Source organism: Phyllostomus hastatus, unplaced genomic scaffold, assembly GCF_019186645.2.
Source record: "Phyllostomus hastatus isolate PE091 unplaced genomic scaffold, TTU_PhHast_1.1 phas_contig_86, whole genome shotgun sequence".
In the NCBI taxonomy this organism is placed as follows: Eukaryota; Metazoa; Chordata; class Mammalia; order Chiroptera; family Phyllostomidae; genus Phyllostomus; species Phyllostomus hastatus.
This window is the reverse complement of record NW_025333977.1, coordinates 2,258,461-2,284,485: the sequence shown is the minus strand read 5'-3', so window position 1 is coordinate 2,284,485 and position 26,025 is coordinate 2,258,461. Positions and strand designations below refer to the sequence as shown.

At 40.3% G+C, this 26,025-nt stretch overlaps 1 protein-coding gene across 2 annotated transcripts in view; it reads left to right on the top strand.

Moving 5' to 3' along the window:
- JAM2 (junctional adhesion molecule 2) overlaps positions 1-26,025 on the top strand; it is a 53,458-nt gene that overhangs the window by 8,081 nt on the left and 19,352 nt on the right. The window contains exons 2-3 of one of the 2 annotated variants that reach the window (XM_045851947.1): positions 20,183-20,248; positions 25,635-25,742. In XM_045851947.1, the coding sequence (XP_045707903.1) occupies positions 20,183-20,248; positions 25,635-25,742 (174 nt within the window). The remainder of the gene's footprint in view (positions 1-20,182; positions 20,249-25,634; positions 25,743-26,025) is intronic. The other variant, XM_045851948.1, reaches the window with a different exon arrangement.

Here is a 26,025-nt window from a genome sequence, read left to right as displayed (position 1 = left end):
ACAGTGTGAGCACCAGCTGGTGTGGCTCAGTGGATTGAGTGGAGTGGGCCTGCAAACCAAAGGGTTGTCAGTTCGATTCCCAGTCAGGGCACATGCCTGGGTTTCGGGCCAGGTGCCGGGTAAGGGGCACACAAGGGACAACCACACATTGATGTTTTTCTCCCTCCCCTCCCCTCTCTAAAAATGAATAAATAAAATATATATTTTTTAAAAAAAGAGCTACAGTGTGAACTCTCCACTGCCATGGCCCAAGGAGTCTTGAGTGGGTGTCCTTGAAGTTGTGGTTCTTGTGTTTCTTTCCCTCTTTCTTCTGCCATTGGCATCAAGTTTTTATTTGTTTTGTTGGATTTTGTTTTGTTTGAGGTTCCAGAATTTCTCGCAGGGGCAGTCTGGGACGGATCTACCGTCACATCTGTCAGGAGTGGGGAAGCGCCCTGGGCCTCTCTCCTCTGTGGGCGGGGCCTCCAGCCCGCTCCCTCTCATTTGGTCTTGGCGTCACCTGCTGTTCTTAATTTTAGCTTTGCTCTCGCTGAAAAAACTTAGTTTATTATGGACATAGCCAAAGGCAAAAATAGATGATTGTTACACGCCTTTACTTACGTGTTTAAAAATAATACACGTCCATGGTGAATTCCAACCCTTGTCTCCTTTCCAGCCCTCCGACTTCTCCACTCCTCACCGGTAGCTACTCTTACATTTCTTGCATATAGTTCCCCAAAAATTGGGAGGAAAAAAAATATAGTTACAGCGTATATAGTACAGTTTCTTTAAAAGTTAAAATCTAAATTTACCGTGCTTACTGTTCTGCACCTGTCAGCATGTCAAATCATATATACAGTATTCTTCACCTCCCCCCAAATATTTATTTTTAGTAGTAAACAGCAACTCAAAGCTAGATCTCACAAACAGGACTAATGATAACATCTTGCTGAGGCTTTTAAAACCCTGGGCCAACATGCAGTAGGGGCTGCTTTCTAGTTAAAACCACCAAAAGTAAGTAGTGAAACAAAATGACAGAACAAGACACAGGGAAATAGGCTCCCAAACCAGTGAGCAAATCTGCAAGGGGAGAAATTGCAACCCAGACCCGAAGAACTGGGCCATCAAAGAGGGTGAGGACCAACACCTGGGGAGGACAGAGACCCAGCAGCAGTTACAACTGACAGACACGTGCAAGCTGGAGCTGTTTTGAAGGGAGACCAAGGAAGGCATGGCCACAAATAAAAAGGGAACATGTTGAACTACTGGGGAAGTGCTAAATTTGAAAATGGAGAGTGGTGCTAATGTTCTAAAAAATGCTCTAGAAACACTTTAAAATAGAAAGGGATTCTAATCAGAAATAGGACTGACACAATGGCATAAACAATAACTGGCGTGTAAATAGATGCTAATTATTTCATCCAATATTCATGAATTAATCTTTTAGTCCAATCATTTAAACACACAGCAAGCCATATTTTAAAAAATGACAAAAATTCTACATCAGCCGATTGGACCCATGGGATCACTGTCCTTTGGCTCCATATAATGAATGCTTTTGGTCCCAGAACCAGTCAGGTTCTTGAGTGCCCCGTGTGTGTGTGTGTGTGTGTGTGTGTGTGTGTGTGTGTGTGTAAGGGAGTGAACATCTCTGCCATTTTACCTCCATGTGTTTCTCCTTTCCAACCTCATCTTTTTCTGCATTGTTGTCATTCTTCTCCATGTGGCCAAATGCAGTTCCTCTGTGAAGGTCTAACTCCAGTATCCCGTACCTCCTCTCAGAAACCTTCCCAACTCACCCATTCTTCAAAGCCAAAATCTACTGCGTGCTGGACTCCCAGTGCTCTTGGTATGCTACCGGTTCCCTTATGGCACTTTTAGGGAAAAGTGCCAGTCTGCACTGGGAGTTTGTTGAAGGCAGAGGCAACACACTTTTGTGTCTCTAGCGCCTAGCGTAGTGCCTGGCACATAGTGGTTCTTTATTGATCAGTTACATAGACGTAAGTAGTGGAGTGTCATGTTTGTTTATTTGTTTTTGGGCTTCATAAAATTACATAAATTTTTAGTAATAAAAATCTCAGGACACATATAATTTGATTAGTCTCTAATGAATGAAGAGTTGAACTGATTTTAGAATTCCCTCCCTCCTGATTAACCATGGCGTCCACGGAGTTACAGGAAATGGAGAGTGGTCTGCCTTTCAGAATTCAGAGAAACTTTGCTGATGGCTTGATATGTCCTTGAGTTAGTTAGTTAACATTGGTTAAAAACTCAGATGACTCCAACAGTACCTCCTGACGAGTTACCTGAGATGTGGCACAGAACGGATGTTGGAAAGCTGTAGAGGTGCTCTCTGGAGCAGGGAGCTGCTGTCTTGCCTCATCTCTTCTGACACTCACTGATGTCACAGCAATCCGTGCCCACAACAGGCAGCAGTTTGTAAAGAGAAATAAGAAGACAAGGCTGGGAAAGGGGATCTCTTTTTCACACCAAAGATGGTTCTCCTAGGCATTCTCATCCGGTCATCATCATATCTTCTTGTGGGGTAGTGCAGCCTGTTCATGGGCCTGAAAGAATTTGCCTGGATCCAGGTGACTCCTCACCTCACACTAAGGGTATCATCCCAAGAGTTGTAGACAAATGCCAAAAGTAGGGACCTCCCAAGAATCTCAGCTTTACTGGGCTACTCTTTGATGGCAAGAAGAGGTACATGTAAAAGAGTGTTGATTAAATTCCTATAAATTGTTTCTCTGTGTTTGTTTAATGGAGACTGGTTCAATCAAGACTGTTTGGTCCACCGTCTGGCTTTCATAAACAACAAAAGGAAATACTTGCAGGCTTCCTATAGGGTGAGAGTGTGTCTGACGTTGGACATACCAGCTTAAACCCACTTCAGAATTACCCACACTTTCTAAAATATTCATTTAACGTTCAGATCTGTGTCATTAATAACTTATTATCAAGTTTCAAATGAGTTTTTGTGTGATTTAATTTCCCATCGTTCCTTTGACCCTGGAGACGCCAGAGCTGTGAGGATTCCCTAGAGAAGACTGGTTGTCGGGAAAGGGTGGAAGAAATGGGGGCCGTTCGCTGCCCCTCGGAAGCAGCCTAGTGCCTCGCCAGCCCTTGTCCTTATGAGGGCAGGAATGTCTGTTGAAGTGTGTTTCTAGTTATCAGAAAATAAAAAAGACAAATAATTTTGGAAGTGCGGTACAAAAATGCTTCCTTTCTAGAGCAAAGTTGTCTCCCCAGTGAGTGTGTTGGGTATAAATGTTTCTTTTCAGAGGACAATAGAGTCTCATCTTTTACCTGGAACAATCTCAACAGTTTTCCCCTTGCAGGGCGACACAGGCGTGTTCTCGCTGGCTGGGATGGTGGGCAGAATCCCCTTCAATGATTACTTTTGTAAACTGTATTTCTTTTTTAAAATTTTTTATTGACTGGTTTTTAGAGAGAGCGAGCAGAAGGGTGGAAGAGGGAGAGTGGGGGTGGGGGTGGGGAGAGAGAGAGAGAGACTGATTTGCTGTTCCATCTGTGTGCGCACTCATTAGTTGATTCTTGTAAGCGCCCTGATCGGGATCAAACCTACAACCTTGGTGTATTGGGTCGATGCTCCAACCAACTGAGCTACCCAGCCAGGGCTAAACTATATTCCGAAGTATATATAGTTGACAGTGGAACTTTAGAATCGACTTTTACAAGAATTACATTCCTTAACTCTCACATTAACATCCCTGTGCGGTTCCTTGAGCTATTTTTTGTTACAGTTTCATAAATGAGAAACAAGTTTAGAATGTTTAGAGGGATACACAGAGGCTGCATTTGAAGAAGTTAGAACGGCTGACTCCAAATCTTAGTTTTCCTATATGGGAGACAAACATACTTGAAAAGTATACGGAAAGGTAGGGCTGCGGAGATTTTAGGGCACAGGAAGGCATTTTCTGGGGTTCACTTCAGCAATGTGAAACAGCCCCAAGGAGAAGGGAGAGGGAAACTCTTATCCATAGGGTTAGCATCAGCACGCAGTGAGGATGACTTTTCTGTCATAATAAGGAAATAATTTGAATGTTCTGTTTGGGCTGTGGACAGCATTTTAATTCTCTTAATGGGTTATTAAAACACTTTTTGACATTCAGTTTGTTTGAAGTGTGCTTATTTCTAAACATATATAAGTGCCTTCTACATTCACAACTCAAATTGAATTTGAAGTCATATTAACCTGAAGGGTAAGCTGTAGTAAGCCTATAATAAATAATGCATGATGAAAATACTGTTTAAGTAAATGGAAAAAATATCCAAATATGAGCACATTCAACTTTGTGAGGGATTTATTATCAAATTTAGTCACCTTAACGGCATCACAGATCATTTAAAAAGGACATAGAAGGAGTCCCCATCATGTTTTGGCCTTGTTTCTAAAAATTAACATTAAAAGAAGAACATTAATTTGTCTTAATCCGAAATACAGATTGTTATATATCATGCACTTCTTAGATTTGGCATATGTATTATTTTTAAATTGCTTTGTGTTATATGATAGTGGGACCCAAGGATGTTTTATCTTGTAGCTAATTGATTTGGTACCACTCTGTAATTTCTCTCATCTTTTACTACTTCCCAACTTTAGTTTCCATGGGAACAGGATCCGTCAGAAAGTATTTGGGACCCATTCAGAATGTTGAGTCCGGGATTCCTAATTAGGCTTCCGGCACTTATCGCTGAGTTAATGTGAGTCTCTGTGTTACATCTCTGAAGACAGGGAAAACTGAATTACAAGTTCATGGTAGGTTTGCATTTTCAAAGATTTTTATTAAAGATTTAGATGGGAGAGCTTTAAAAATCACATGAAAGTGCGGTAGAACGTGCTTGAACAAAATGAAGTATCTTTAGGCACACTATTCTTGACAGATAAGGAGACTTAAGAGACCTCAGTTATCACACAGTTAAACTCACCAACAGTCGTTAAGTGTTTCTTAGCTGGAAACGTTATCCTTTGAAACACAGCCTATGGTGGGTAGGAAGAATTACATTAGGCTTTGATTTACAGCAGTGAGTAATTAAGTCAGGAGAGGTAAGACAGAACATAACAAAATTGAAAAGCCTCCAAATGGCACAGAAGAGGCCTTGAATAAATCTTGTGTCCTCTCCGGTACTTCCTTTGTAGTTTTGTTGTGTTGATACAAGAAACGTCCAAACCTGTAGAGAATTTTTATGAGTTTATTTGAATCAAACTGACGGCATCTGCGGTGAAGGAAAATCTCAATGGGTTGAGAAATGCTCCCTGAGAACGGCAATGGTGCAGCTAATTTTATACAATAAAATTGAATGAGGAGACCCGGTGGGGGGTGGGTGGTAGGGGGAGGCATTACATGAAATCCATTGGTGGTAGATTAAAGGGATGGGATAAAGAAAAGTGAGGAGATCTTTGGGATTGGATAAAAAATAAAAAGGAGAGACACTTCTTTTACCTTCATGGGTAAAAGAATAATTAACATTTGGACAACAAGATAACTCAGCCCTGGCTGGTGTGGCTCAGTGGGTTGAGTGCCCGCCTGTGAACCAAAAGGTCACCGGCTAGATTCCAAGTCAGGACATATGCCTGGGTTGCAGGCCAGGTCCCCAGTAAGGGGCACATGAGAGGCAACCACACATTGATGTGTCCCTCTCTTTCTCGTTCCCTTCCCTCTCTCTAAAAATAAATAAGTAAAATCTTAAAAAAAAAAAAGAGGATAACAGTAAGGCCTCCCATGCTCTGGTGTGGTCTGGTGTGCTCTGGTGTGGTGGGAAATTGTGCCCTAAGCTGTCTAGAAAAGGAGATTATGCTGACCTTTCAAAGGTGTGTTGTCTTACACACAAAAAGATAATAAAGAGACTCACTTAAGGTGATGATCGGACCTTTGACAGGGAAGCTACAGGCATAGGACGTGACCTGCTTTTCATTAAGCATTTTTATGTTCAGACCATTCTACGTGGTTACTTTTAGTCTCTGAGTTTTCAGGGTCTCTCATTCAGGCCTCCCCTGCGCTTGTCAGGTGTGGTACGGGCCCCTTTTTCTTCCACCGTTTTGAGAACAAGTACTGCCTATAATGTAAATCATAGGTTTTACTCTTAAAAAATTAAGAACGAGTACCACCAGTGGACTATAGCATAGATCATAAGCTTTGCTCTTAAAAAAATTAAGAAACATCAATGTTACATCAAGGGTATAAATGGAGAAGACTCTCATTTTATAAACAAAACTTTCGTGTATCTGTTAGATGAGTATGTGTTTAAGTCATTAAATAGGGAACTCCCACCAGGAGGTGAGTTAGTGCCCAGGGGGTGCTGTGGAGTTTGGGTGGACAGACTGTCACAGTGAGGGGCAGTGGGCACTGTGCGTTTGCGGGGCAGGGACCAGTGCTGATACCCTGTGCGCCAGGGGACATTGCAGAATAAAGAATTGCCCTGTGCCCCTCACCCTTCATCCTGCAAGACTTTGCCAGATCCCACGGCCTGTTCGTGTAAGTGAAAACTGTATAACTATCTCAGCCTGTAACCTACACTATTTTTTACCTATAAACACAATTTTGTCTCTCACAGCCTTAATATATAAATAACTATGCTAGCTTCTAGTCTAATGTGCACAGTAGCTCTGTTCTTCATTTCTCCTGTGCTATTTGGAATGGCTTCTGGTTTTTTTTTCTCTTAAATCTCTTTAACATTATAAGAATAGACTAATATCTGACTTCGTTGTATCTTCTTTTTTTTTTTAAGATTTTATTTATTTATTTTTAGAGAGGGAAGGGAGGGAGGGAGGGAGAGACAGACAGACAGACAGACAGACATCAATGTGCGGTTGCTGGGGGTTATGGCTTGCAACCCAGGAATGTACCCTGGCTGGGAATCGAACCTGGGACACTTTGGTTCCCAGCCCGCGCTCAATCCACTGAGCTACGCCAGCCAGGGCGTTGTATCTTCTAATACTATGTAAGCATTTATAAATTGAAATATATATTATTTTGCTACAAATTATATGTCTTTATTTCTCTTTAATATTAAAGGAACGCCATAGTTTTCCAAATTTTATATCTAGCTATATATATGCACACATATAAAAATACAAAGTGATACATTATCTATAAGTTTTGTTTTAGGATGGTGAAGGGGGCATCAAAATTTTATTATGAAAGAGGTTCCTGATAGTGTGCAGAACCAACCAATTAAAAAAAAGGAATGCAAATTACGTGTATTTCACCACCACACTAAGTTCTTTGGTTTGTAGACGAAGACTGGAAATTTATTATATAATCTTACTGTAGGGAACCAGTTTTCCCTTTCTGAAGTTCATTTTTAGCTGATATGAGAAAAAAATTAAATGGTAGAACAATGTTAAAATAAAATGGCTGCAGAATCGGAAGAAGAACTGTGTGCATGTGCACACACATTTCACTAAAAATGATTGTCATTTTTTTCCTCTTATGTGTAGTTAGGGTGAGGATAGTTTAGAGCAATGCAGTGTCAAAATTACTTTTAGATTTTTGTGCAAGAGGCCATAAACCTTTTAATATTATCAAAGATAATATTATAAAGTATAACTAAAGCTTAATACTTTATTTTAATTCTAGTCGTATTATGTGTAGGTCCAGTATGCCAAGTATTAAGGTAGATTTAAAAATACATTGTTTACATTATATTTAGAACATATTTTATATTACACATAAATATAGTTATACTACATATAAAATACAGTAAAAGAAGTTTTTGCATCCAATTTGAAGACAAAACATATTGTTTTGTTCACAACAGACATTTAATTATCTCCTATTGTGTGTTTTTTAATTGAGTTTATTAGGGGCCTTATTGTGTGTTAAGCATGATGTAGGTGCAAACTTGTCAGTTTCTAACATGTACCTGACAGTATCTAGTGGAAGAAACAGATATGTAAAAGGTAGTTTGTAATTTAAAGATTTTATTTATTTATTTTTAGAGAGAAGGGAAGGGAGAGAGAAAGAGAGGGAGAGAAACATCAATGTGTGGTTGCCACTTGTGCTCCCCCCACCGGAGACCTGACCCACAACCCAGTCATGTGCCCTGACTGGTAATTGAGCTGGTAACCCTTTGGTTTGCAGGCCAGCACTCAATCCACTGAGCTACACCAGCCAGGTCCATAGTTTGTAATTTAAAAAAAGGCCTATAAAAAGCGCTGTGTCGGATGGAGGAAGGGCGGACCAGGTATGGAAGGGCAGAAGGGCTGGGGAAGGCTTTCCCCGTCCCGACAATTGAGTGAGACGTTGAATTCTACATGCAAGTTCACTCTTTGTCAGGGGAGTGCTGGAGGGAGGAGAGTCCAGGCAGAGAGAATGGAGCCTGCCAAGGACTACAGGTGCAAAGCACGAGGGGTGCCCCGTCCATCATGGGTGACTTGAGCAGAACCTCCGTGAGGGGCAGCGATGGAGGGGGAGGCTGGAAGGACAGGAGCCACAGGATGAAGCACAGCCCGATGAGGCTGTAACTCCCAAACACGCCATAGCGAGGACCAAAAGGAAACGGAATTCAAACCCAGGGCTTCCCACTTCACCATTGCAACCACTGTAATAAAGAAGTCAGGCTCATCGTTTCCAAAAGGAAGAAAAAAATGTAACCCTAACTAGCCTTTCTCTATCCTTCCAGGCCATCCTAATACATAATTATGGTGGAATCACTTATGAAACTAAATTTGCATCACCATACTGCATAAAAAGCATGAGGAGTTAGAGGAGAGGGATGAGGAATGAATACTTACAGAGAATCTACTGTGTGCCAGGAACTAAGCTAAGCAAGTATGTACTTCATTTAATCTTAACAACCCATAGGAGGCTGGTTCATCTCATCTAAGTGAAAACTAACGTCTGGAAGGTTAATGCTGTGCCTTGCCTGTGGCTGTGTGACTAGTAATTCGTAGCACTGGGTTTTCAACCGAGCCAGGTCATCTCTGCTCTACATTTATGACTTCCTGAAGACAAAGACTGATTCTGTTTTCATCTATAGTAGACTTTAGGCCACATTTATCATGGACTACCCTTTCCTCGCCCATCCGTACTTTATTTTTTTCTTTAAAGATTTCATTTATTTATTTTTAGAGAGAGGGGAAGGGAGGGAGAAAGAGAGGGAGAGAAACATCAATATGTGGTTGCCTCTCATGTAGCCCCCACCAGGGACCTGGCCCACAACCCTGACTGGGAATCGAACCACCTACCCCTTGGTTCACAGCCTGCGCTCAATCCACTGAGGTAAACCAGCCAGGTCTCCATCTTTACTTTAATGTTGTTGTTGTTGTTGTTTGTTTGATTTCAGATAATATTTAGTCAAAAAGCCAAGCTGTTGAAAATGGTGTTGTTGGTGGTATAGTACTGTTTCATTCTTTATCCAATGGGTAAGAAGCCAGTTCTGGTACCGACTCGTCAGAAACTGAAGTGCTATGACTGACTCTACATGATTATAAATTACCTGGAGGATTCTGTCATACATTCAGTCATCCTCATGTGACACAGGATGTCAAAACAGCCACGTTGCCTGAATTATGTTATGACGATTAGACTTTTGCACGGCATATTTCGGCACAAACACCTTAGTCTATCTTTTTAATACTTGACCTGAATAAGTTTCAAAAATGGTATCTCTAGTAGCTCATACTCATTTTGACCATTTCATCATGCAGCTCTGATTGGATGTATGAGTGCAGATTTTCTTAGTTTAGCTGTAACTGTAACAAAAATACGCACAGGCCAGGTGGTTCAAAATCAAACATTCATTTCTCACAGTTCTGGAAGCTGAGAGTCTGAGATTAAAGCCCTGGCCGACTCAATGTCTGCTGAATCTGGTTTCCTGGCTTCAGACTCCAACTTCTCCTTGTATCCTCACATAGCTTAGAGGTGGAGAGAGCTCTCTGGAGTCTGTTTCATAGGGGCACTAATCCCACCCTGGCTGGTGTGGCTCAGTGGATTGAGTGCCAGCCTGTGAACCAAAGGGTCGCTGGTTCAATTCCCAGTCAGAGCACGTGCCTGGGTTGCAGGTCAGGTTCCGAGTTGGGGATGTGTGAGAGGCAACCGACTGATGTATCTATCACACACCAGTGTTTCTATCCCTCTCTTTCTCCCTCTCTTCCCTTCTCTCTGAAAATAAATAAATAAAATGTAAAAAAAAAATATTAAGGCTACTAATCCCATTTGTGAGGGTTCCATTCATGAGGGCTCCATTCTCCTGACCCACTCACTTCCCAAAGGCCCTGCCCCCTAAACCCATTCCATTGGGGGTTTGGGTTTCAACATATGAATTGGGGTGGGGGACACAAGCATTCAGGCCAAACCTCAGATGTTCATTAAATCATTTCTTTCACTGGCTTAATTGACTGACCTTAAAAGTCACTGGTGTTGGCTCACAGTTGGATGAGGTAGGACCAGTTCTGAAGTAAAAGATTGAGTCAGAAAATTCTTTCCCAGAAGAAAAGGGAGGTTATAGTCCTTGGATTTAGAGCGCACAAGAAATTGGGGTAAGTAATTCCGAGCAATCTTCCCCAACAGTAGTAAAATACAACCATTAAACAATGCCAAACCATTGTTTCTATGGTTTGCCCTTCAAAATAAATATTTCTTCCTTTGGCTTCCCAAAGACTAATCAAAGGAAACGAAGCAACAATAAATGGGAGGACTTTCCTTAGTTTTCTAATCTCTTCTGGAAGCATTTATGGTCATAGAAATTAATTAATAAGCCAGATACAAAATAGAAGGGCTAAAGTTTTTGTGAAGCATCAAACAGGAGAGTTGCAAAATAAGATTCATACCACTCATATTTTGAGAATTGAGATTTGAGACACAGCAGGCGCATGTGAGCAGGCAAGCGGTAAGCTGTTGGTCATATACAATTTTCAGTATTTTAAAGGTTGGGCTCTCAGATAATGGACTATTGGGAACCACTTTCTTTATTGACAGTGATCAAGTCTAGAAAGCTAACTAGACTCATGAATAAGGAGAGGTCCATACTCATGTGCAGAGATGGACTATGGGAACCCTCTCTAGGAAAAATTCAACAAAAAATTTCATTCTCTCAAATTTTGCAAAATGTGCTTACATTAGTTAGGCCCTTCCCACCTCCCCACTGGGCCTTGGGAGGTGCTCGTGCTGTGAGATCCCCAAAGCTTAGGCCTCATTAAATTCCTGGCTGGTCTGCCTCCCCTTGTGTGTCTATTCATTATATTTATAACACTTCTAATTCAGAAAAAGATTGAAAACATCAGCAGTGCTCTATCTTCGTTTGAGAGATGCAAAGATAACTTCGTTTGCAGATTATACATTTAACCAGTTGGTGATATTAGAGAATCTTTTTGATACTTTTCATACTAATCTCTGTAAAACATAATTTGTATTCATAACTGCACACTCATGCTTTCAAAAAGTAAAAACTTTTGCTGCGTTAAATTGTTGTGATTCCCAAAATTCACTTAGCAAGGCCAGGAAACAAAGATCTGAAAGTATAAGCAAACCTTAAAGCAGACATCCGTGTCCTGTGGGAGGCCCAGAAAGCACTTACTAGGTGGCAGAGTGCTATCTTCTCACATTTGTTGCTTAAATGGCTTTATAAATATCAGATGACTTCGGAGTAACTATCTTTCTCCTCCCCGAGCCAGGCAGCCACCAAGCCATCTGTGAATCAGCTGTTAGAGGACGTCTGGTGCAGGGATTCCCAGATTCCCGCACCTTGCTGATTCAGAACTGGAGATCAAGACCCCAGATTCAGAAACTCAGTCTTAGCTGTTTGCCCAGGGCTGATCAAAACTCTGGAGAGATCACTTAAAGTGCTTGCCCTCAAAAATTGTTTATTTGACAAGTATATTAATATGTTAATTTCTGTTGAGAAATATAACTATCGAATACTGCTGTTGGTTCTGGATTTTTAGTCTTGAAAAACCATAATGAGGTTGAGGTCAGGAGTTAGTAATTAAAATGTTACATTAAAGGGCAATGAATGACCTTAAATTAAAATGGCACCGAAGTCTCAAAGCCTGATGCACCATCTCCATTATAACCACGTGCCCGAGACACAACCCAGACCACAAGGGACAGTTAGTGAGGAGAGACCCTCGGGCGTGTAATCTTTCTCTCTCCCATTTTAGTGCTCTTCACCCATACATCACGTGCAGATATTTACATCTGACATCTTTAGTAACAGTTTTTTTATTTCACAGTAATTAAGTGTTAGGGCTATTGTTTCTTAACACCTTAATCTTAGGAAGAACCAGTTAGAACACAGATTGCCTTCCATTGAGTATGTGATTCTTATTGGCACCAATTTTGGACAATGACATTTCTCCGTTTTGTCTTGAGAGTCTACTGGATTTGAGTTGACTGTTACGTATTTAAAATCTATAGCTTAAATCCTGGCAAAAGAATTGTGTTTGGCTGAGATTGTCACTTGAAGACTATCAGTGAATGTTCTCAAAAAACTGAAATAGATTCTTTTATTTCCTACTGGGGACTGCCTGGTGAGAAGTTCAACCATTGACAGCCTTCCGATGCTATTGGCCACAGTTAAGCATTTGAAGACGTGTGGAAGGACATTTCTTTGAAAATTGTGAGAATTATTATACTGTAAGAAGTTAACTTATTCATCTCTATCTAATATCGCACAAAATTTTAATTGTCCAGTTATTCGGGTAACAGAATACCTTGAAAATTTCCCTAGATTGACTAATGCATGGAACTTAATATGAAAACAACTTTATACTCAGTTCTGAAATACCAGTTATCTTTCTTAAATGATTAAAAGTCCAGAAAAGGAGAGGGGGCATAAAACTTCTCTGCAGTTATAATAAGCCTACAAGGTTTATTCAGATCAGTTCATTCACCATAAACATTTGCCCATGAGCACGTTCTCTGCTGAAGATGGCAGTGGGTTATATGCTCTCTGATGATACCTTTGCAACCCTAAGGCTTGAAAATAGATGTGCAGCCGTTTGCAGAGTGTCTGGCAGTGTTGTGTTGGCTCTACTACTCTCTAACAAAGCCTGGCACTAATTTGAGAAGGGAGGGTGTGTTCTGCAGAGCCAGACTAACTAGATTTAGACGCACATCTTGGCTTCCCTGCTTTCTAGCGCTGTGACCTTGAGCAAGCTACTTAACCTCTCTCAATCCTCCCATCTGTCAAATGAGGACATTAACACAGTGGAGTCACATTGTACTTAGATGTTAGGTTCTTAAGGGCAAATTTATTCATAGTCAAATCACCCTTAAATTCTTTAGGCCATCATGAACTCACCAGGACATCAGCCACGGGTAGTTCTAAAGTCACACACATCTTTTCTTTTTCCTTGCGCTTAGATGTGGCTTCTCTTTCTCCAAAAACAGGGTCTCGATGTTTCATTAAGAGGAAGGGCCAGAATGTCCAGTTTGAGAGACCGGAAGGACATGTGTTGTCTATATGTCTGTCTTCCTCTCCTCCTCTTCCTCCCCTCTCTCTAGACCTACTATAGTTAAATGATAGTGTGATAGATGAGGGTATTATCTAACTCCTGGTTCCTACTTCATTGGATCACTTTCTATTCATATAAATATTTGTCGATAATAAGCCCCAGGTGGTATTATTTTGTTACTGCTAGCCCTGTGCATCTTTTTACAGTGGTTAATATAACTGGATATCAGTGATTATCGAAACCACATGGCTATCAATTTTTATTTTTGAAAATTTATGACCTAATTTATAACCAGTTTTCATAACTTGTTTGTGTGCATGGCAGTCTCTGTAAGGTATTTTAAAACCAAACAAAAAACCTCTATAACATGTCAATTTTTCCTAAGTATGTTTTAAGTTAAAAGTGTTAACACAATTATAGTAACTTTAGAAATTGTGGTAGTGTAAGTATTTATTTTTAGTCAAACCAGGTTATTTTCGATAAGGGATAGACAATAGCAGAACTTTCATTCTTCCAGGTGGGGAGGTGCAGAAACAAAGGTTTTGTTGGACTTGACTGGGAGTGTTAGTTTGGAGATAATCATCTCGTAACTTCATTTTATGAACCTCCGCCAACGGTTCTGGCACACATCCAAAACATTAAAGATGTTTTCTAGCTAATTTTAAGACAATTGTTGACCTCAGTCAGCAGACGTACAGGACAATTTTATTTGTTTTCCTATTTAACTTGTTCTGGAAAATTGAAGGAAAAAAATCAGTTTAAGAAAGCAGCCAACAGAGACAATTCCTAACATCTGTTAGTGAAATGTTTATACAAAGTCCAACATTTTGTTTTCATGAGAAGAGTTACTGAGTGCAAGTTTTAAAAAATTAAAACTGAATTCCAAGACTAGGAAGGCTTCTGAACCAACATAGAAATCTCACAATAAATATTTTTTAAAAAGATTTAGAGCTTCTTCTTGAATAAGTTCTACATAAGTAACCACACATTTTAACTATTTTTACTTGATTAAAAGCAAACCTTGAAGTAAATAGAATTAGAGGAAGAAAGGCACTAGGAGAAGATAGTTATTAAAGTCACAGAAATAAGTGTTTAGCCACCAAGAAATACTACCTATTTATTAATTCATTAAAACTAATCCTCATTAAAAATTTTTTTGTTGCCTTTATAGTTTTGCCAGTTCAACCAATTCTCACTCTTTTTAGTGTCTGGGACACATTTTTTTCTGTTCAAATATACACACAATAAAAATTATGAGGGACTTAATAAAATATGAAGTTAAAAGCTGTTATTTTCCGTAGAACTTTTAAAGTAATTTTTGGACACTTAAGAAATTTTTCTCAAAGGAAGTTTAAGCAAGGAGAAAAACTGAAAAAGAGGGCAGTGATTTAACCTCGTTCTAATCTGCCAGCCTCAGACTCTCGAGAGAAGGCCCCAGCCTCCCAGAGAAAATAAACACTCTCGGTGGACACCGGGGCGTTTGACAAGTTCAAAGACATGATGATGTGGAGGGAACAAAGATGATCTTTTCCTATTTTGCCCAGACTTTGGTTTCTAGGGAATATGAGTCTTCACTGTTTTGTCTAAAAAGTACTAAAATAGTTTTAAAATGATGAGACACACCAGTCCTAATTGGAATTTCTTTGAGGGCACTCATTTCCATGCTGCCAATGGAGAAAAGACACTTTTTCAAAGTGTGCTTTGAAAGTTTCACAGAGTAATGGTTTGGAATCAGAATCACTGGCAAAAAAAAAAAAAATCTTATCATTTAAATGTAGGTCTAATGCAACAAGGACACACCAGGCCCTGTCTTTTCTCCAGCTCACTTAAGAGGAATCGGATTTGGCCAGCTTCATCTCTTCCCTAGCTCTGCTCTCTGAAGCTCTGGACCCTCCCTCTGGCCACTGCAAAACAAAAGTGGGGAAGGAGGGAAGCAGCTTGAATAGAAAGGCACAAAGGGGGTGGGGGGGTGGGCGTGGAGTTCAGAGGAACACAGGGCATGTTCCAGTATGTGACAGAAGTGTATGGAAAGCAAGAAAAAGATATTTAAAAAGATTGCTTAGACCTCCCCTTCACGGTTTTGAAAATCATATGCAAAACAGTTATTTTGAAATTATTCTTTGGTGGCCCCGACACCCCTCTAAGATTGAGCCACGTGGCTCACTTGTTGTACAAATGTATGTACAGCTGCCAGTAAAAAGCATCAGTTCAGTCGTATGCTCTTTGTGTAGACACCAGGTTTGCCAATTTCCCTAATGAAGATGTTTACAAATTAAAAATAAAGAACCTGAATAGTTGACTGATGTTTGACAGGGGAATTTTGAGGCCTATAGATTTTTGAGGGGTTTTTTTTTTTTTGTAGTTAGATTTGGTTCCCAGGCTGCTAAGGGAGAGAAAATAGAAGAAAATATTCAGAATAGTATGTATGCTTTAGAAGTGATAAAGTCCAGCACAGTGAAAGACTAATTTACATGTTAATGGCCATATAGATAAATAAATCCACAAAAGGATGCTATGTTGTTTGAAACATATTTCTCTCCTTCCCAAAAGTGTAATAGATTATTTCATGGTTAAAAAGTTATGATAGGAGCCCTGGCTGATGAGGCTCAGTGGATTGAGCACAGGCCTGCAAACAGAAACGTCACCAGTTGGATTCCCAGCTAGGGCATGTGCCTTGGGTTGCAGGCCTGGTCCCGTGTTGGGGGAGTGTGAGAGGCAACTGACTGCCAGGCCTCTCATACACTGGTGTTTCTCTCCCTCTCTTTCTCTCTTCCCTCCCCTCTCTCTAAAAGTAAATAAAATCTTTTTTAAAAAAAAGTTCTGATAGGATTTCTCATAGGAACTTTCAAAATCCTTGAATTCATGGTTCTTTGCCCTCCTTTTATCTGCTTGTCTATTTCTGTGTCTGGTTCTGCAAACTGTTCGTGGCGGCCAAAACAACACCTAGTATCAGACCAGTAGAGTCAGACCAGACCTTGGTTCCGCAACCTCAGTGCTTGAATTCAGAGCCAAGACTCAAACTATAAGAGAAAGTTTATTTAGAAAGTTGCAGAGGTAGAGGTGAACAGTAAAAGAAATGCATTCAGGAAACAAGTTCTAGAGGCAAAAGAAGGGCCCTTGGAGCTTAGGAGAGAGAAAGGTAAAGGTAGCGCCCTGATGGGAACGAGAAGGGGAGGGGAAAGGTGTGGGCTCCCAGGAGGGAAGGCCCACTGGGTTCTTGGTCTTGAGAGTATTTATCTGGAGGTTGCAGGGGAGGATTCCAATAGAAGATTCATCAGCTTTTCAGGTGTCTCCTCAAGGTCAAGGTCTCCACTGACTGGTCAATACCAGGGCAGGGGGTCAGTAGTCAGTGCTGCTGGTCCTGATGTCAACCATGGATGGCATCATTTGTCTGGTCTTGCTGCTTTTCTGCGCCTGGAGCTGCAATGCAGCTGAGGCCTAGACGTAATTTGTAGGGGTTAATGCTTAAGGGAGAGGTCGTGCAAGGGCATGCAAGTGAAATGAGGCGCTCTTCTGGCCTCCAAGGAGTCTACCATATGGCCAGCAACACCCCACGGGAGGAAATGTCAGGGCAGGGTTACAACTGCATGACCAAAAATATGCTAGGGGAGGAAAGGTCACCCTGGGGATGAGGTCCTTGTTTTCCCACTTTTGCCTGCTGCTAGTCTTTGCCAGTCTTCCGCCCTGGTGACCTTTGGTACCTGGCCTATTGTTCTTATTCTGCTCATGTCTGCCTAACTGCCTACCACAAAACCAGACTAGTTGCAAGCCTAGAGCCATGGTTTTCAGTCAGGTATGTCTCTGTATCTTTAGGGGACATTTGGCAATGTCTAGAAACATTTTTGGTTGTCAGGAGTTGGGTTGGTGTGGGGGGCGTGGGTGTTACCGGCATCTAGTGGGAAGAAGCCAGGAATCGTGCGAAACATCAATGCACAGGACCCACAACACAGAATGATCCGGCCCCAGCTGTCAACAGTGCCAAGATTGAGAAGCCCTGGTCTGGCGCCTCCCCTCTGAGACTGCTGTATTGTCCTGCTTCCCCAGTCACAGCATCACAGCCTCCTTCCTGTTGTGCCTCAGAGGCAGTCCTTCGCCCTCATTCTCACCACCAATTTCCCAACATATCCCATCTTCATTAGACCTGTGGGACTTTCTGCCTATATAAATAAAAATGGTACCCTCCTACCGAGAATTGTTGTGAGAGTTACATGTTAACGTTTGTAGAGCACTGTGAATGTTGCCTAACATCAAAGTCAAGTGTTATCTATCGTTCTTTCTCAAGAGCCCATTAAGGTCCAGGTTCTCCAGCTCACTTCCTTCTCTCTACTGCAAGGCTTGGGAGAAGGTATGATTTTTTTTAATGTTTGCATGTGCTATGAGTTGTTTCCATTTCCCTTATGACCAAAGTTTCTAAATGTGGAAGGGAGGAGTACCCTGTTTCTCTCTCTCTGGATTTAGCTACCTATATCCTCTCCTAAGGCAAAGAGCACTGGGCTGCCTTCCCAGTAATGTGGACAGTGGGGGAGGGCAAATATTCCAAAACATTGTCCTGGATGACATACAGTCCTCAAGTCTATAGATGGAAACTGGCGAGTGAATGGATGGGATGATGTTATATCATGGGCGACACCTGAGTTTCTGGCATGAGTGACCATGTGGATCGTGGTGCCTTTCATCATGGTGGGATTTGTAGAAAGAAAACAAAGTTTGGGGGTAAACATATGAGTTTATTTTTGCCTATGAGTTTGTAATTCTTGTTGGAAATGGAAATACAAATATCCTGTAGAAAGAGTTCATGGATTTAATCTCAAGAAATTAGAGCCGGAGATACAGATTTAGGACTTTGGAGCAAAGAAATGGTGGTTGACTCAGTGAGTATAAGAGATTATATGAGAAGTTAGTTGAATTAGAAAAGCAGTTGATGGATGGATAGATGGATGGATGAGAAGACCAAGGAGGAAGAACCCACAAGTAATAAGACTAGGAGGGAGTCATATCACACAATCCAAGGAAGTCAACAGAGGCAGATGTTACAGAGAGAACAAGTCAGATAAAACACTGCAAACTGTCCTTTGAATGTGGCAGCAGAGAGGTCATTGTTCCCTTGGTGAAAACAGGATCTGTATATCTTATGAAGACAGAAGACAGATGATTTAACATGAACAGAGTAAATTATAGAAATATATTTTAAAAACAACCTTTATTTTTACTTTATTTATTTATTTTTAGAGAGGGGAAGGGAGGGAGAAAGAGAGGAAGAGAAACATCGATGTGAGAGAGAATCATTGATTGGTTGCCTCTTGTACACACCCTGCAGGGACTGAACCTGCAACCCAGGCAGGTGCCCTGACCAGGAATTGAACCACAACATTTGCCTTCCGGGACAACGCCCAACCACCTGAACCACACTGGCCAGGGCAAGAAATAGCCTTTTTTAGATTTTTGCACTCAGTCTAATTTGGTCTTAGCTTATTTCATACATGATTTTAGAGATAAATAATAAAGGACAGCAGTTGGATTGTTTTACCTAAATTGTTTACTTAAGATAAGTAATAACAATGCTTTGTGTTCTGATTTTGAAGTAATTAATTAATTCAATTCAATATCGTATACTTATAACACCTCTCCCAAAGAATTGTTTGCCTTTAGGAACCCTTCATTAGTATTGGCGTGATCGGACCCCATTCACTGGATTCCTCTCATTGGTATACTAATGGATGAATGGGATCCATTCATCCATGGAAATATACACATCCTGTATACTAATTAGTATACAAGTAAAGCGGTGTTATTTATTCATTCAGCAAATATTTATTGTGTCGTGCTTATGCCAAGCACTGTTCTAGGTGCTCAGTCTATATTGGAGAATACAACGGGTAAAAATCTTTCCCTAGTAGCATTTATATTTCAGAGATGTATACTTACAGGAAGTGATTTAAATAATTTTTAAACATGGTCATTACCCTGCACGGTAGAGTGACATCCGTAACACAAAGTGATACATATCAAAGAGTGAATTACAAGGGTTTAATTCCTGGTTCTGCTACTTGGTTGTTCAAGTCTTAGTATGTCTAATCATAAGACATATGAATGTGTAGTAACTTATGTTGTATACCTGAAACAGAATATTGTGTATTCTCAACTGTCATTGAAAAATAAACTATAAAGAATTTAAAAGAAAGTAGTACCTAGCACACCAGGTTACTTTGAATGTTGAATTTTATAGAATAAAACATATACACATATGAGCACTTTTCAAAATGAAAATTCTGTGTAAGACCATGGGAATGATGACATAACCATCATCATCATCACGGTCTACCAGACCACCATCATCTCCCTAATGACTCATTTCCTCATGATGCAGGTTTAGTCAGAGATAAGTTCCCAAAGCAATTTGTACTCTTGAATGAGGTCCAAAAATTACTAGTTTGGGGGGGGGGGGGCAATACTCTTTGGCCCTAGAGTACATATTAGCTGAAAGACATGCACTTGTTAACAGTGGGACTGTGAGAGCGTGCTGTCTGCGAGGGGTGGGGGCCTGATAGATGAGTGGGTGCTGTTTCAAGGGGAAACTGACAAGACAGAAACAGAAGAGACATACAAACTCTAATGGTCTGGCTGGGTTCTTCTTATTTTTGATACTTTGGACCTTAGGTGTTAAGAATTATATGAAACTGTCACCAACCTTGAGGCCCATTTTCTTTAATATCGCATCCCAAACAGTTAAAAATTATCTTTTGCACTATTTTAATTATTTTATCTGTTTTAATTTTCCAGATCATAGAGCCTATGGATTTTCTACCCCAAAAGATCATCAAGTAATCACAGCAATAGAGTATCAAGGTAGAGTGCCTTACTGATTTTCAGGGACTGTGTTGTCTGAGTGACTTGAGGGCATGTCACGCGACGTTGTTTTTTCTGTTTGTCGGGACCCTCTGCCTCATCCCACACTCATTCTTCTGCCTCAAATACCATTTCCACCTTGAGGACCCTTTCTGCACCTCCTCGAGGGGAATCTTGGACATACGATAAAACACCTGATGTAAAAAGAAGGCCTCTGATTACATAAATTATCTGCAACGTAGCAAATCTAATCTGTGAAACTGGGAGATGGAGATCTTGCAGAGTTTCCGGCCAGCGAGATATAGTAATAGAAATGAATACTGCAGACCTCCTGCTACTTAATGTACTTAAGATAGCATTAACATAGCCTATTTTGGGGGTGCCATTTTGTTATTTATTGTAGCTTCAAAATATTTATTAGGGAGAGTTGCTGTTAAATGGGTATAAAGTTCTAGTTTTGCAAAATGAGAAAATTCTGGAGATTGGTTGCCAAACAATGTGACTATATTTAACATCGCTGTTAAGTTGTACAGTAAAAAATTGTAAAGACATTAAATTCAAAGTATGTGTCTTTTACTACAATTTAAAATATTTTTAAAGGTTCTAATAACCAAAAATTTATAAAGGCTTTTGGTGAGTTTACTTCAAATGTTGACTGCCCGCTACTTTTCTCAAGGCTCTTTTGCCTGGATCACATAACACTAGGAACATGGAAGAACGGCTCTCTCTTGAACACAGTGCTTTGTTTAGGCAGAAATAGTAAATGCTTAAGGAACAAGTCCTGAATGTGTGATCCTTTTCTTCAGGCATGTCTTAGGTGTCTGGAGCTGGAGAGAGAGATTTCAAGGAAAGAGACAAATTTATAGAAGAGGACTGGGGTGGGGAGGAATTAAATGTAAATGAATTAGTATTTAAGCAGTGCTTACAGTGGTGCCTGGCGCATTGTGTTCTATGTACGTGTGCAGTACAGAAAAATGTGCTGTAATGAGAGTCAGCCTGTCATTCAAAAATAACATCACTTAATAACACATTACTTAAGTACTTAGGAAGTCCTAACATTTTACATGATTAAGCTAATAAAATACTCACTCGTATTGTGGCTTAGTTTTTATGGGAAGAGGTAGGGAGGATAAACAGAGCTGGATGAGATGCCAAAGATGCTGGAAAGGCCAAAAGAGTGAGCACAGTGAGAGCAAGAGGGCGAGGGTGTTCCGGCAGGACAAAGGAAGTGTTCAATTCTCCTGCATTTTACTTTCCTGGAGGTTCTTCCCATTAAGTCCAGTTGCATACCACGGATATATATCCATCCCTGACCTCTAGACCCTGTGTCATGATATCTGAATTATTATAGAATACCAAAGTTATATTCTGTAGTCTTACATTACTTTTTAAAAACTTATTGAGGCAAAATTCACATAACATAAAATCCACCACGTTAAAGCAAACAATTTAGTGGCATTGAGTACATTCACAAGCTCCCTCTATCCAGGCTCAAAACATTTCCGTCACTCCAAACTAAAACCCTGTACCATTTACATTACTTTTTAATGTGTGTTTTGTGTTTACAATAGAAAAATCATTCTATAATTTATCTTAATCAAATGTTAGTCTCACTCTCAAGTAAGTATTTTTTACCTTTCTGTTTCACCTCTGCTCCTTTTAATTAAGAATTACATTTTGCCCTGGCTGGTGTAGCTCAGTGGATTGAGCGCGGGCTGGGAACCAAAGTGTCCCAGGTTCGATTCCCAGCCAGGGTACATGCCTGGGTTGCAGGCCATAACCCCCAGCAACCGCACACTGATGTTTCTCTATCTCTCTCTCTCTCTATCTCCCTCCCTTCCCTCTCTAAAAATAAATAAATAAAATCTTTTAAAAAAAAAAGAATTACACTTTGATTCAAGTTTATATGTGCCCCAATCATTCCAACTTGGATCTTCATGAAACAAAAATAAATTTCTATCTCCTTCCACAGTGTAGTTTTAGCATATTGTTTGCAGTAACTTCATGGTACTTGCAGCCTAAACTATTTTAGGATTTGTGGATACGTGTGGTCCATCCAGTTTATTCCGTTTTCTGTCTCTACCTCTCTGATGTCAATACATCATGAACGAATTCCTTCTTTTCAGCACTGCTGTTCTGTATCACTTCCCACAGTGGTGCCACTTTCCACAGAATAATACTGAAACAAAGGCAGCTCAGTCAGGCTTATAAATTATACGAACAGGCTTATGTAGGGAGTGCCCGACCCTAAGAGCTATAAATCAGGGTTTAATAGCATGCTTTTCTCCACAGAGGTAATTGCAAGTAATTCCTCTCAACTACTTGGGTAGTATCAATTTTCTTCTTGCATTATATATGATTTTGATGTTTAACTTCAGCACAGAAAGTAAAATCGGAAGTCAGCAGTACAAAATCCTAGAAAAATTAGAATTCATAGTGTAGCAATAGTTGTTGCTAATGCATTATCAAAACAAAGAATTACCTTTTCTCAATCCAAATGAAACATTTTTGTGAAAATTAAAATGATCTTAATGGAAAAATTTGGTGCATTTTTCTCTCTATATACCTTATTTTGAGAAAATATCTGTATTATTTTCTTTGCTGTCTCAGAGGGAACATTGCAGTTTAAATCTGAGTGGCTTTTAGGTAAATTTGTGATGGTATAAAGTGTGGATTTCTGTCACGCCAAGGCAAGCTTACAGCTACAACTAAGAGAAGTTCCTCATGTAAGAAGGTAATAGTGACCATTGATGGAGCAGATACTATACGCAATGTACCACGTGCACCCAAGTGTGTGTGTGTGTGTGTGTGTGTGTGTGTGTGTGTGTTCTCATTTAATCCTTCCAACAACTTCATGAGATGAGTACTCCTACTTTTTTTCATTTTACAGATGTGACTGACTGTAGGGTTCAAAAAAAAGCCTAAGTGATTTGCACAATGTCACACACTTGGGATCTGGCAGCAGGCTCACTCCTTTAAACTACTACGGTGGCATAATAACCCTGAGGCTCAGTTGCAGAATTCTGCTGGCCTTGAGTGTCAAATTTTGGCTGAGAAAAGAAGAGTCCATGATCTTTAGCTTTTAAGTTTACTTGGTTTGTTGTCCTTAGATGTTGACTCCATGATTCTAGTAGATTCTAGTAGATTCACTGTGAGTAGACTCCCAGTTCCGGGGGGCGTGGTGTTAGCACCTTAGGGTCCGGGCACAGGCTGGTTGGTCCCTTGCTTGGAGCACTCCCAGAGAACCATGTGGTGCATTCTAAATTCAAGTTCTAGGGAATTCTAGTTTGAATTCTAAGGAATTTAATTCCCTCATTTAAGTCTTTGCTCAAATGTCGCCCTCTAAATTAGGTGAACTCTGCCTTACTTTTTTTTTTAATTGCACCCTTGTCCCTGGCACTTCCAAACCGTGCTGTAGTCTGACCTACATCCATAACACTTACCACCTCCTCACATGCTATATAATTTACTTTATGTTGTTCCTTGTGTCCCTGAGCCCCTGCAAACTGTAAGATCCAAAAGGGCAGAGATCTCTGTGTTGCTTACTGACCTAGCTCCAGACAATGCCAGGCACACATTAAGTCCTCAGTGTATTTTAGATAAGTTGGATAGATGATTTCTCCACAGTCTATGTGGTTAGTGCAAATGAAGCTGGAGTGGAGTCAGCTGCTTCTAGGAACATCAGTTACATTTTCAAATATAATTTCTACCAAACTCCTCCATAGAGCAGTAAGGATAGAAATTAGGAAGAATTCACCAAGTGTGTGTGTGTGTGTGCGTATCCATTTAAATATGTGAAACAAGTGAGTATACATTTATTCCTAAGACCTAAGAGTATGGGCTAAAAATGAGTGTGGGTGTGTTTTTAATTGTTGGAAACTCTGTCTACGGGAAGGAAACCTATCTGAAACTCAAGACTCCGGAAAGTCGCCACCCATTCTCCTTAATAACAGAATAGAGCTGTATTTCCTCAGACAAGTTCCTCAGCACACATTTGTCTTTGCAGTGTGATTGTAAACACGTCTCTAAAATGATGTCTCTTTGTAATGTAAAACCTGCTTGTAAAACTTTAGGCATCTTTGTAAGCAACTTTGGATTTTTTCCCCTTGCCTTTCTTTATCCTACTTTCTATTTTTCATTACCTTTTATTCTACTTCTATACTTCTAGCTACATATGTGGAACTAAAAAACATTAGAAACTATATATAACAAAAATAAAAATCATAATTCTGTCTCACAGAAATCATCACTGGGTTAATATTTTCATGCATATTTATTCAGGCTTTCTGTCCACATCTATGTGTTTATTTTGTGAAAAACCCAGGAGAGTATCATATTACATAATGTACCGTATCATGTAATATCCTGAGTTCTTTTTTAAAATGTTGTTAAATCTGTTTAACATCAAAATCAAAGGTATGGAAAGAATTTTAACATAATTTATCTGGATTGAGGTAAGAGGTAGGAATCAACAACTTGTTAGAAGACAGTATTGGGTGTGTATCAGTGCATTCCCAGAGAGGGCTATCACGGAAGGGATCCGAGGGAGAATGTAGCCTGTTGAGGGGACATGTGTGGGTTTCCCCAGCATGGCCTGGGCTGGACTCGGTGCCTCTCTCAGGCACGATGTGTGATGCGCTCTCTGCTTACTTCTGTCCTGGCCCTCATCACGCTGAACTGAAATTACAGCATCTCATTTGCCTCGTTTTCTAAGCTGTATAATCCTTGAATCCTGAGACTGGAAAAAGTTAAATAAGTAATTAATCATTGCTGCCATTTTAAAGTACTGTGCATATATATTATTGTATTCGAAGACTCACAAGATTTTGAGATACTATCTTATTTTACAAGTAGTAACTGATGTTCAAGATCTGGGGAAAGTAACAAAGTGTCACACAATTATTATGTGGAAGAGCTGTAATGCTTTCAATTTATCTTTGGGTTAAGCCAGCATGGTACATGTTGAGGGAAATTATACAGGAAGGAAGGTAGGAAAGAAGGAAGGAAGGAAATAAGGAAATGAATGAATGAATAGAAATACAAAAGGATAGCCCTCGATGGTGTGTCTCAGCAGATTGAGCACCTGCCTGTGAACCGAAGGGTCACCGGTTCAATTCCCAGTCAGGGCACATGCCTGGGTTGTGGGCCAGGTCCCCAGTTTGGAGAGTGCAAGAGGCAACTGAGGGATGTTTCTCATACACATTGATGTTTCTCTATCTCTCTTTCTTCCTTTCTCTCCCTCTCTCTAAAAAGTAAATAAAGAAAATTTTTTTTAAAAAAAGAAAGAAATACAAAGGAATAACTTGAGGTTAAAAATGTATTGCTTAATTAAGTAAAATATAATTTGAGAGGGACACTAAGCAAGTATTTTTGTTGTCGTCTCTAGAGGCTGTTTTAACCTGTCAGTACCTAAAGAAGACCATGGATTCCAGGTTAGAGTGGAAGAAACTGGGGGAGAGTGTCTCCTTTGTCTACTATGAACAGGCTCTTAAAGGTAAGAAGCTGCGGATTCCTGGTGAGAGCAAGAGAACAAACACCAAGTGCAGCCGGTATCCTTTAGTTTTGAATGAGATCAGGACGCAGCTGACTACAGGAAATGAGTTTTGGTAAGTGTGAGATGAAACCAGCAGGGAGTGGCTGAGACCTAGGATACAACCCCCAAAACGGGGAACACAAAACAGAAGCAGGTGAACTCCACCAAGGCCCTGGACCCTTCGTTTCTCAGCTCAGTCCCAGAGGGTGGAAAATGAACTTGTTCTTACGGCCCAGTAGGTTCA